Genomic DNA, 13,113 nt, shown 5'->3' on the forward strand with positions numbered 1-13,113 from the left:
GGTAAGATACAAAGTCATACCTTTGCTTATTTTCACTTTGTTACAAGAAATGTCAGAAGCAAAAGACGAGTGTTCTCCACATATTCTACAATGAAAACATGCTACTGTTTTGGGCTCTCCCTCAGTAACTAGAATAAATGTACTTTTTGGACAGCATTAATAACAGTGCACTAAATAGAGGACTCTACATTTATTTCACCATTAGATTTCAAATTTTACTCTTTAAATAAGGGCACAGGAAAGTGCCTTCTTTGATGTGACATGTAAGAGTTGCTGCTGCAACCCACCACACAGTGTTCATTCCTGTCATCCAGAATTTATCTCTCTTGTGGTCTGGTTGCAGCAAGGTGCCACAGGAGCACTGCTCAGCTACTCCAGGCTTAAGTAATTCATTTTGGTTCTACAGTTTGAATTCACTTGAGCTACATTGATTTACTCTGGGGTTTTGGGAATGCTTATGTGCTCCTTTGTATTGTATATCATACAGCTGCTAATAAGGAACTGAGTGTTCACAGTGACTTACATGGTCATGGCTGGTTTTAAGTTGCTCATCTGAAATCAAGAATGTGCTGCAATTTAAAATGACCCCCAAATCATGTCTCTGTCTGTTTGCAATTCCAGAGTGACTCAGCACTTGGACACTGAGGGATTAAAGGGGAGAGAGATCCCTGCCTGAGAAGAAACCTCTGTTCCTCAGATGTCTCTCCCTCAGGTGCTTAGAGCCTTTAGTCAGAAATGGTGTCCAAAACAAGCCAGCAAAGGATGATGCTTATCAGTACTTAAATCTACACAGGTGCTGTATAGCAGTAGCTATTGTGTTGCATGCCCTCAGTAAGTGGATGCATGTACACACAGGCATCCTACTGCAGTTCCTTTAGAGTTGTTTAAAAATTCTGGATTAGCTTGCTTCTGATTTTTTTCTGACTAATTCCGAGTTTGTCAGAGTAAGGCTTATATGACACATTCTCTACTTTTAATGGTGGGAAATGTATCAATGTTTTTTATCTTTTTTTTCATTAAAGTAAATCTTTCCAAGCTATTTTGACAAACTGGGAGCAGTATATATATTTTGCAATTTTGTATTTCATTCACCATGGTACCTTTTGGCATGACACTGCAGGCAGTGTGCAATGGTGCGTACGTAAGTGAGATTTTCTGTAGTCTCTGAAGCATATTTGGAAAGTTGTATTTAAAGATTAGCTTATTAATGTTGTGTTTCAGGGACATGTAGGTAATTACTTTTACAGCTATAGATGGGTGATGCTGTCTCGTGAATGCAAAATAGGTTTCTTCGCTCTGGCTGAATCAGCTCTTTGTGGTTTTCGATGATATTAACCAGTGACTTACAAATGTGCCAGTGATGGGCGGGTTTTGTATTCACTGCTCCTCTGTAAAAGCACAGGTCTTTTTCCCCAGTGCTTGCAGGAAGACTTCTGCAGGCCAACTGATAAGACTCCCTCCTGTGCAGGTAGATGCAATGTAATGAAATTGGATGTGTGTGCTGAGCTTTGTAAATAAAATGAGATTGACCCCAACCATTATCTCATTTATCTCATTTACATTGTAAAATCAGTATCTGCACTATTGATTAGAGTATAATTAGTTAATTATGAACACGATAGGGCTTGAGCACAGCCAGCTGTACTGCTAAAAAAACTAATAAAAACAATCCAAGGGCAAGAGCAGATGGAGATCACTCTATTAAAGAACAAAGCAAACATATTTCAGGTATGAAAATGCCTAATCAAGCTTTCTTGCAGTGAGAATGTAGCTGACATGCATTCTATACTTCTATAAGTAAAAATGTTAGGGTTTTTTTAACTTTTTTGTCATAACTACTTCAGAATTCACCTTTCTTCTTCACACTCCATTTTCTCCGTATTTAGTGAGCATATATCTATCCTCATTAATTGCTGGAATGAGGAACACAGTGATTTTTAATTTTGATGCATAAAGTAATTTCAGGCTTTTTATAACAGTGATAGTAAGCAATTACCTGTCAGTTAGAGGTAATTTAGGAGGTTACGTTAGCTTGTCTTTGTGTAGAGCTCTGCTTTTATTCCCACAAAGTTTTCAATACAGCAGCTAACGGGGCCGCTGAAGATGGCATTTGTAAATCATGTGCTTCACCACAAAAATAGTTATCCACAAATAGCAGCAAGATAAAATATTTGCTAGTTTATGTGTGAACGTGCAACGTTGAATGCACAAGGGTAAAAATTTCAACAACCTGTAATATGGAGGAAGTAGATTCTTTCCCTTTCCTCCTCCTTCCCATCCCAACAGTTTTGTCTGTCCTGTTAAGCCATCTTCAGGATGGAAGTGGATGATATTTGTAAATGATGGTGCCACGTGACTCCTTTGCTCTGTAAATGATCGGAATGTGATGGATCTGTGAGTGCATTTACTGACAGGCTGCAAGACTGTTAGCGTGACATCTTTTGTGACCCAGCAATTTCATTCTCTATAGTTAAGTCAAAAATAATCTGTATTTTGTGTCACGTTCTTATTTTCTGAATGTGACTGTGGGATTTCTATCATTTTTATGTTGCTAGACAAAGAACACAGCTAATAGTATACACTTGAGGGATTAATCTTGTTTTATTAGTGCCATTTTAACTTGGGTGCAACGTTTGCTTTTGGAATTAGAAATTAAGAATGCCAATTTTTTTTTTTTCACTGTGATGTGTGTAAGCTTCACATTTTGTCCCCAGTCAGTTTTAGCAGATGATGATTGCCAGACAGCTAGAGCATCATTAGCCAAGGTACAGTGTGTATTCATCCATTTTCCCAGCATCAAGCTCTGGGAACTTGAGAATCAATGAATTTCTGTTTTCCAGTACCGAATTCATATTCCTGTAAAAAGCAGCAAACATTAAAAAATATTTAGTATAGTTAGACTTTTATCACCATGCAGCTTTTTATGTTTTGATATATGAAAATACTCATTTGCATTTCCTTAGCTGTGCAGATGAGAATAGAAGCTATTAATATCTAAAAACTTTCATTTAGATATTTTTAACTCATTCTAGGGAAATGCAGTTTTTCTTCTACCAAGCTAAACACTCTGAAGTGATAAAAATTAATGACAATAAATATTAAAAACATTGCACTTTAGAATGGTGCCTTGAGATACATGCTCAGTTTCACAATGTCGTGGATATTTCAACCCGGCTTTGTGAACTCCCTCAGTGTATTCTGAGGAAAAATGGCTGAAAGTGCAGTGCCACTACTCTAGATACAAAATGGTAAAAATGTAAGGGATGCCAAAGTGTAATCTTAAAAGGGAAACATTTTCTTTTGAACATAGACATATAAAGCAATTTCTTTATTAAAAAAAAGAAAAATCTAAACTGACACTATTTAAATCAGATGTAGGTTTTACGATTAAACTCTGAAAGTACTCTAAATCAGTCAGAAATAGTATGTTTCTTTATTTTCAGTTACTTAAGAGGATCCTTAAGTTTACATGAAGGGAGTTCTGATAAGCACTGCTCAAGTGCAAGCCCTTACATGCATAAGATTCCAGATATAGAAATAGGTTAGTAAAAATATACTTCTTTACAGATGAGAACATTGAGGCTCAAAGGAGGCTTAATCTTTTGCTGAAGGTCACATACACCATTGGGATTTAGGAATGTAACCTATTCCATCTCCTATTCTCAAACTTTTTATTATTTAATACACCTTTCACAGGAAATAAAACTGCATGTATTCCTGATTTTAAGTAATGTATTTCAACATTAGAACTCTTCTGTCTTTAAAAACAGAGAACAGTTTTCTATTTTAAGTGTTTGCTTTGTCGTGGAGCTAGATTGAGTCACTGCTAAGCAATCCTAAGGATATATGTTGCAATATGGTATATCTCATTTTCAAAAAAGTATCAAAGCCATGTCATTCCAGTGTTGAATCCTGTGGATAGTCAGATTATTGCTTTTAATTTCTATTCAGTGGGAAACAGTACATGCCATACCCTTACCAGTGCTCATGTGTTACCTGTGACTCCTAGCAAGCACAGCCTTGGGAATGAGACAGAAGTATTTACTTAGGTTAACCATCGTAATCAAAAACAGTTACTTCTTTTCATTGGGAGATTAATCCTTGGAAAAGTCACATCAACATTTTGTTCTATTAATGCAGCAGTATGTTCTGTTAGTTGAATCCTCTTTCTGCAATGCACTGTCTATTCTGTTGATAAATTTTATCCCTCTGCCTTTGATCTGATGATGCCTGTGCCTTGTTATTACTGCAATTTTTGGACATTTTTGTGTTTGCGCATACCGTAGAGGAAAAAACGAGTGGCCAGGAAAGGAGAGAAAGAGAACGTGGGGAATTTCTTTAAATTTTTTTATTTTTAAACATTTGCGCTTTCCTATTTTTCAATATTAGCCTTAATTCAGAGTTTAAGACTGTTTAATGAAGAGACTGTTGCAAAGTAAATTTGAAAAAAGCTTTCCTTTTCATACAAAGGAATACAGGGGGATACACAAATAAAGAAAGTTCAGTAGGGTATATGAAAACCTCTATTATTTGCTTTGAAGAAATCTCTTTCTCATTTTGAGCCTATTATTGTTCTGATTTAAAAATCCCTTCATGAAACACTGGTTCTCCTGTAGCATGTTTTCTATTTGTGGTACATTAAAAGTAGGTTAACAATAGCTATGCTGTATGTTTAGAGCTTTTTGTGTGGACTATGCATAGTACTAAACACTAATGAAAGGTTTATTAAAGAAGAACATAAATTCATTGTGTGTTTATAGAGCACTTTTATAAGTGAAAGATCACAGTGAAATCCTTTTAAATTAATGCCCTTTCCAGAAAATTCAGAGTGAATGAGAAAATATTTTGTATATTTGTTTATCAACCACATAGTCCTGGTGTAAAAAAAGTAATTCATAGCTGTAAATTATACTTGAGTTATTTAATATGTGGGTGAATTTTTCACACAGCTTTTCTTGAAAAACTAAAAGTGCAAAAGAGTATCTTAAAACTATAAAAAAAAATATTGTCACTCTCTAAAAAAGTTTAAATTTCTGCAAAGGGCAGATAATGACATTGAAGTATCTAAAAAATTAAGCCGTTTTTTTCATTAATTTGCAAGTCTTTGAAATTTCATTTGTATACGATGATGACAAAGGTGATATATGAGTGTCTGCATCAGGATATTCCAGATTAAGCAGAACCTACTTGAAGTGGCTGTTTAAAATAACCCCTTATAGAAAATTGATTTTCTTTATTATGATAATGGATCAGGAAATCTTCTGCTGAGAATTGCAGGGAAGCTCAGTCTAAAATAGTACAGAAGTACCATTTAATATAAATATATTTTTTGTTTTTCTCTTGCAGGTGTGATGAATGCAGGCTTTGCTACCATTTTGGCTGTCTAGACCCTCCCTTGAAAAAGTCTCCTAAACAGACGGGCTATGGATGGATTTGTCAGGAATGTGACTCTACATCCTCCAAAGTAAGTTAATGCACCCTAAAAATAGTTGAAGTATTCTGGTTTTAGGAGCTTTACTTAGTGTTTGAAGTTTTTTATGAAATGCTGTGCATAGGTTTGCTCTGGTAGAAGGTGAATAAGGTAAATAAAATAAGGATTTCAGATTCTCTTTTAAATAGGTATTAAAAAACCCACAGTGTATGCAAAATGTAAATATTCCTAAGCAGTAAAGAAAATTTTACAATCGTAGTTAAATGCTTGTTTTTGACATTGTGATCTCTGTGAGAAAGGTGTGAGTACAGATACTGTATCAGCATTGGTAATATTGACAAGAAATAGTATTTCAGAAGTACTACAGAATGCAGACCTCTAAGGCCAGAGAAAATGCACGTGTTTCTAAACAAAGGAAGGTGATTTGAATTACTAACCTTCTTCTTCCATTGAAAATTCATATAAAGGTTATCAATACCTTATATTGATTGGCATGCCTTGTTCAAATATAACATTGTAAAACTAGAAATACATTTTTGACATGGATTAGCTGTTTAATAATACTGAAAGTAATGGTATTCTTTTATAGTACTGACTTTTCAAAAAATAAAGATTCTGATTCTTTGTTTGCACAGAAGTTCCTTTAGCAGTGGCATTCTTTTTTATCATCACCATAATCTCTGAAGAGACACTTTCCAATTGATTCCATAAGTGGATTTATAAATGTATCTCACTGTAAAAAATAAAAGAATATTCTAAAAATCTTCAAGATTTTTCAGGTTACTGCCATTTTCTTTGTATTTTGTAGAATCTTTTACCTAGTAAGTGTCTCAGTATTTGGATACACAGGACACAGCTGTGATGAGATGTTTTCATATGTTACTTGTCAGCATACTTGGATACTTACACTCTGTCATGTGTTTACTTTTAAGATTGGCACATACAGAACCTTCAGGGAGTGGTGTCATTTTTTGGCTTGCTAGTGTCCTTTTCCAATTGCAAAAATATGTTACTCAGTTTTCCCCTGGGGGATTAATCAAATTGTTCTTTTAAGGAGGTATGGAGACAGACACAGGAAATTAGCTGTCCACTACAGTTTGGACATCAAGCAATCTTTCTTGGATACCACTTACATGCAAGAGACATTCCAAAAGTGAATTAAAACTGTTATTGAATTTCTGTCACCCACTTAAACTAAAATGGGGTCCAGATAACATGAGTTAAAATCTCGTGTCTCTTGTATTCTTGACTTCCAAGCAAACAGAAAAACGCAAGGGTATGTAATTTCTACTTGTTTTCCTACACAGTGTATCAGATACAATTTTTTAGCTACTTTATGAGGTAAATTAATTATGATGGACTTTACTTCTTGCAGGGTGTGTATTAGTTTTAAGGTGTGTTGGAAAATGGAATGTTTTAAAGAGTAAACAATATTTTTCAGTAGAATGATTATACATTTTGTGTTATCTTAGTGATTATGATGAATTTTAAAAATGTTCTTGTGTCTGATCTTCATTCATAAAGATTTTTAATAAGTAAATTTAAATAAAGTCTCTTGGACTTTCAAGTACAGGCAATTAGAATTGCATTTAGTGAAAATGTAATAAATATGAAAGATACTGAAAAAATTGTCTTATGGGGACTCCTTGTGGTTTTGTTTAGTCACTTTCACATAGCTTTTCCAGAGAGCTGTGCAGAGAAATTTCTCTGATAAAGCTGTATTGCCCTATATGTTCCCCAAAGCTTTTTTTGGTAGCTTTTTTCTGTTTTATACTATGCTGTGTAATAAATTCAAAAAATATAGTATCAAGTTAAACTCTTTTCAGCCATAATGTGAACCTATTTTTAAAGAATTAGGACTTTGTCTTGTGCTTCATAATTTTCAAATTCTTTGTTCTACGTGGTTTTAGGATTGTGTGATATATATCTGTGATTTTTCACAGCCAAGAGGAGCTGGTATGATAAGTATTTTTCTACCCCTTCCCAGAGGGGGTGGTCTCTCAAATGTGTGCTTGGAGCTCAGAAGTGAGCATGTGTAGAGAAAGTTGGGTCATTTGCTGCACTCTGCCTGACCTGTGGATGAATTGCAAGCCTGAGCTACTGATGATTTCAGTCTCTCAGTCACTCACTGCATCCAATTTTTGATGTGTCACAGGGAAGTTACTAGTATGGATTATAGCAGCAAAATGGGATTGAATTTTCTGCTTTTGCCAAGGAGACTATTGTTTAGTTCTCATTCTTTTGACTTCACTCATCTGTTTTGGTCCAGTTTAAATCACTTATAATACACATTTTAAAATTCCCCAACAATATATCTTCATTAGCACTACAGGGCCTTGAACATAATTGGTAGGTAAATGACACTATTTCAATGACAAGAGAGGTCGTAGTGCTGAACATATAATGGCTGTTAGTTTTTATTTCTAGTTATGAACTTCAATTTTAGATGTTCAGGAAAAGTTGCATTCTGCTGACAGCGAATAATGCTATTTTATTTTCAGATTTTGCCAAGCACTTGCAGGTGTCAGCAGTACAAGGCATGTAATTTAGCAGTAATAAACATATGATTTAAATTGTTATCTAGCACAAACCTTGGACATGCTACTTCCATTTTGCTCATCCTAGTCACAGGACTCTCCAGCAATTGTGTCAGTTTTTCCACCAGCGTAGCATATTCCCATATTACCCTGTCTATCAAATAATAGACAGACAGTGACTTTGCTGTAGGGCATGAGGGCAACAGCATCTCTCTGCTAATACTTGCTGTCACTGCTTTGGAATGGGTGATGCTCGCTACTAAGGTCTGACAAGCTCTCTAATCTCAAAAACATTGTAGATTTTGTTACATCACATGAAAGCTGAAATAAACTTATAAGGTCTCCATTTCTATAACACTGTCCATTCACCCTGCAAAAGGATTACAGTGCTCTTTCAGGATTGCCAAACAGCACTATAAATCAGAATTTTCCTAGTAGTTTTTATTAGTGGTATTCAGGCTTAATATAGACACTTGTTTCAACTTGTTCTAGTTGAATTTAAGAAAGATAAATAGAACGCAAACCAAAATAATTCAAAATAATGACATAGTAATATTTAGTAGGAATAAATGTGGCCTGACAATTTTTTCATTTATGTGCAAGAAGATGTTACTATGAGGTCTCTTCATTATTAAATGTAGGCTTCCTTCTGTTGCCTCCAGTGAAAAGGTACTGTTTGAAATATCTCCTACAATTTTAAACTTTTGCAAGGACCAAGGCAGTAATGACTTTAAACATATTATCATAGTGGTTACACTGACCATGCTAGTTAAGTTTCTGTCTCCTTATCTTTGCCTGTAATCTGTTTTGCAAAACACTGCAGAGTGTATATGCCAGGTTATTGAATACTGCAGGATCAGCTGCCTCATCTCTAGACTTCTGTTTAGTTTCCTTTTATTTCATTTCTTTACTGTACTGCATTTTTTCAGTGGAAATAAATTATCAGTACATACGTCAGCACAGAATTCTCATCTAAACCTCTCAGGAAATGTTTTCTGGAACTGCAAATACACAACATACCAACCTTGGAAAGTAATATATTTTTGTACACATTTTGTGTTCAATAGAAATCATGGATGATTTTGCTTATTAGCCAGGTAGAAGCATTTATTTGGGGTACATTTTGCTTTCACAGAGCAAAATGCAACTGTATTTAGACACTAATACTACATTATTGAATATAATGTTTGAAAAATTATTTTAAGTTTAAAAGAATTTTTAATATGTAAAATATATTTCAAATCTTTAAATTTGGTCAGATGATAAGACAAGAGTGCACAGTTCAATTCCTGTCCATGGAATTTTATTCTAATCAAAAATAAAGCTGGTGATTAAGAAGGTGTTGAGGAGTGCATAAGTGTCTGATCTTCTTCTGTGCAGGCGACAATCTCGTTATGGTTTATGGAATTTTATCTTTTTCACTATGACTTTTCTCCAAACGCAGGAAGCATTTCCTCACATGTGTAGTTTCACACAAGTGTGTTAAAAATTAAACAATGAAACCAAAATCCTAATGTTAACCTTTCAAAATCTAGGAAATACTGAAGTTGAGGTGGCATGCAGTGCTTTAAGTGCTTTTTTGGCTATGTGTGGGTTTGCAGCCTTTAATCACTTCATGCTATGATTTTTTAATTTTCTTCCATAGGACCCCTGCCTTCTCTGATTTAGCTGTTGGAGATCACTAAAAGGGATTAATTTGGGTTGAGAATTAGGAGAAAGTCTGTCTTTAGGGTTTACAAGTCATGAGAACTGAAGCGATGATTTCAGAAACAGGAAAAAAAGCAAGTTTGACGTTATGTTTTAAGTAGTTGAGTTGTTACCAACAAATTGAATTTTATCTTTACCTCACCCCAGAGCTGCTGTGAGTGCTAGGCAAAATTAACATTTTCAAATGTTTAGTAATTTTTTCTCCTCATTTGCTCTTACCCAACTTGGATCCCTTGGCCTAACCTGTAAAAATACTGAATTCTCTGAGCTGAAGTGGGAGATAGTGTGTATATATGCACAAGAAAACCCTATTTGAATGCAACAGATGAGGTTGGCATGCAGTAGTAATATAGTGCTTAATTGTGCCTTAAATATGTTTCACATATGCTTATTTTATCATTCAATACAATGCAATTTTACATAGTTATATCTAAAATACATTTTTTAAGAATATGAAAAAGAAAGAAATCCATACAGGTCTTTTGAATTAATTCAAACTTGTTTCAGTTACATATTCTGACAAAGGATGGCCCTCGTTTAGTCACCTTAAGTCACAGAGATTGTTTTGCCTTCTTTTAAGGACAGAACATAGAAGGAAATGTACTGCCATCATGGCACCCAGCATTGCAGCTGAAAAATGATAAAAGAATACTGCTAATAAATCTGCTTGCTGCTTCAAGCAGAACATATTATAATGGGAAAAAATGTTCCGTTTCTACGGAATATTTTTCAGCCAGAACTTAGGAGTATTTTAAGGTAGTTTACAGAAAAATTACATAGTGGAATTCACTAACTGCATTTATCTTCCACAGGTGTGAATATTATGATCTATGTTATGATTTGGTCATAAAGAATGATAGAGTTCAGCATTTTTGTGTTTATTTATAAATTTCAAAGTTTCTTGAGGAGAGTTTAACTAGTACATTGGTTTCTTGTGTGACATAGAAAGATGTTTTTTAATATAGAAACTGGATAATATTTGGTTATTTTGAAATCAGTGTTGTCTTCCTAGGTTTGTGAGGAGCAGTAAAACATTGTCACTGGAGTGATTTCCTTAAAATTGAACAAGATAAAATAAACCAAATCTGTAAGGCCATGTGAAAATTTAACACAAACTCTTATACCACTTATGCTCTGTTTTAAGAACTTCAGTAACGCCAAACCTTGGCACAGAAATGGATTTCACTACCAAGATGGTCAGAAAAAAAGGCTGAAATTTTAGTGTATGACAATATCACTTGGCTGAAGTATTGCAAGTGTGTTTTAATATTTGCTTCCCAGGTATCATATTTAAAAAAAATGAGTTGGCACAGCCTCTGTTATTTTCTGGCAAACAGGTATAATACATCTGTGTAATGAATAATTTATACTATAAAATGTTCCAAAAATTATCAGCCTTGAAATTAACTTAAGCTGAGGCTTGATTTATGAATAGTGGATAAGTTAGTTGGTAGTAAATCCCCGAATTAATCCAAAAACTCAGATACACTTAGTTGGCAGAAGATTCTCATAGTCTAGGTGGGAGGCTTAGGTTTTAATGAATAAAACTAAACCGAAACAATAAACAGTTAAGCACTGGAAAATATTAGTGGAACATATGCTTACTTTTAGTATTTTGATTCTTCTCCACATCAAATTCAATTTTACCAGTTCAAATATTTCCTGGTGGTGACTGGCAGATCCTCATCATGGTCTTCAAGTGCTTGTACTTTTTGGGTGCAGCTTAACTGTATTAAAAAAAAAAAAAGTACCAGAAAATGAATAATACAATATAGCGTTGTCTTTCACATGAAAAAACATTGCCTGAAAAAGTCTCTCTTTGAAAGATGATAGTGCAACTGATATCAGCCAGATGTTTAAAGAAACTGGAATATGGGGCTATTTTTTGAAATGTATTATTGTTGTTTCAAGTACAAAGCCAAATTTCTGATTCTGAAAGATAACACTGGGATAGATCAAAATAGTATCGTAAAATAAATTACCAATTAGGAGTACAAAGTGAAATACATATTTTTTTATTTGGGCATTAAACTTTGTCAAAAACTAGCAGTTAAAATAAAACTGCTGAGTCTCTTTTCCCAGTGGTATGTTCTAAGAAAATTGAGATTTAAATATGCATTGCAGTTTTAAATGAAGCTTTTTATGTAAAAAACAAAAAAACAACAACAAAAGACCAAACCAAACAAAACCAAAAAACCAAACCAAACAAAAAAACTCAAAACAAAAAAAAAAAACACAACACAAAAAACCCCTGAAAACAAACCAAACAAACAAACAAACAAAAAACCAAAACAACCCCAACAACAACAACAACAACAACAACAACAAAACAAACAAAAAAAAACACAAAAAGAGCCATTTTAATGGCACTTAGTCCAAATATTTTTTTTGGCTTACAAGTTTATTTTCTTCTCTCTATTTTTTTATGCAGAAGAAGGAAGAAATCCCTTGCTGCTTACCTTCATTTGCTCTTTTTTGTAAACAATCCAACACTATAGAGCTCTTTCCAAAGCTGAAACTTTGCACACTCAGTGCAAGTTCTTTGTCTCAGTGTGAGAGCAGTAGTTCCTCACAAGCTTGTGTCCCCTCCACAGGGTGCAGTCCTTCAGGATCACACTGCTCCAGGGGGTTCAGAACTCCTGCCAGCACACCTGCTCCACAGTGGGCTCCTCCCTCCATGGGGACACAGCTCCTGCCAGGAGCCTGTTCCAGCACGGGCTTCCCATAGGATCTCAGCCTTCTTTGGGCACCCTCCTGCTCCAGGAGCTCCATCCTGGGCTGTGGGTGGATCTCTGCATCCCCGTGGGACACAGCTGTTTCAGCATTGTGTGCACCATGGGCTGCAGGGGAATCCAGCTCTGGTTCCTGGAGCATTTCCTGGAGCACGTCCTGCCCCTCGTTCTGCACTGACCTTGGTGTCTGCAGAGCTGTACCTCTCACTCTTTTCTCCAGGTGCTCTTGTGCAGGTTTTTCCTGCTTCTTAAGTACCTTAACCTTGAGGCACCACTGCTGGTGTTGATGGGCCCAGCCTTGACCAGCAATGGGTCCCTCTTGGAGCCAGGTGGCATTGGCTCCATCAGATGTAGGAGAAGCTTCTGGCAGCTTCTCACAAAAGCTACTCCTACACCCCTCCACCCTGCTGGCAAAACCTTACCACACAAACACAATACAAAAATGAAACAAATTAATTTTTATGAGGCTTTGTAGCACATAAATTATTACTGAGGTAGTCCTGCTTTTCATAAGTCGTCTTGATCATTTTGCTTTGTTGTGATGAAAAGTACGTTACTGAAGTAAAAAGCTGGATGGCTGAAATTAGAAACAAGCTTGGTCATTAACTATCGCTTTTGTTAAAATACACACCCATGTCCAATTGCCAGTGGAACATTTAAGAGGCACCTGATTAATAAACTACTGGCAACAAATCATAAAGGGCAT

The 13,113-nt window shown here is 35.2% G+C and overlaps 1 protein-coding gene across 1 annotated transcript in view; it reads left to right on the plus strand.

Moving 5' to 3' along the window:
• PHF14 (PHD finger protein 14) overlaps positions 1–13,113 on the plus strand; it is a 159,415-nt gene that overhangs the window by 100,955 nt on the left and 45,347 nt on the right. Inside the window, exon 17 of the mRNA XM_088160059.1 lies at positions 5,347–5,464. Coding sequence (XP_088016185.1) covers positions 5,347–5,464 — 118 coding nt within the window. The remainder of the gene's footprint in view (positions 1–5,346; positions 5,465–13,113) is intronic.

This window comes from Sturnus vulgaris, chromosome 1 (assembly GCF_052056855.1).
Source record: "Sturnus vulgaris isolate bStuVul1 chromosome 1, bStuVul1.hap1, whole genome shotgun sequence".
Classification (NCBI taxonomy): Eukaryota; Metazoa; Chordata; class Aves; order Passeriformes; family Sturnidae; genus Sturnus; species Sturnus vulgaris.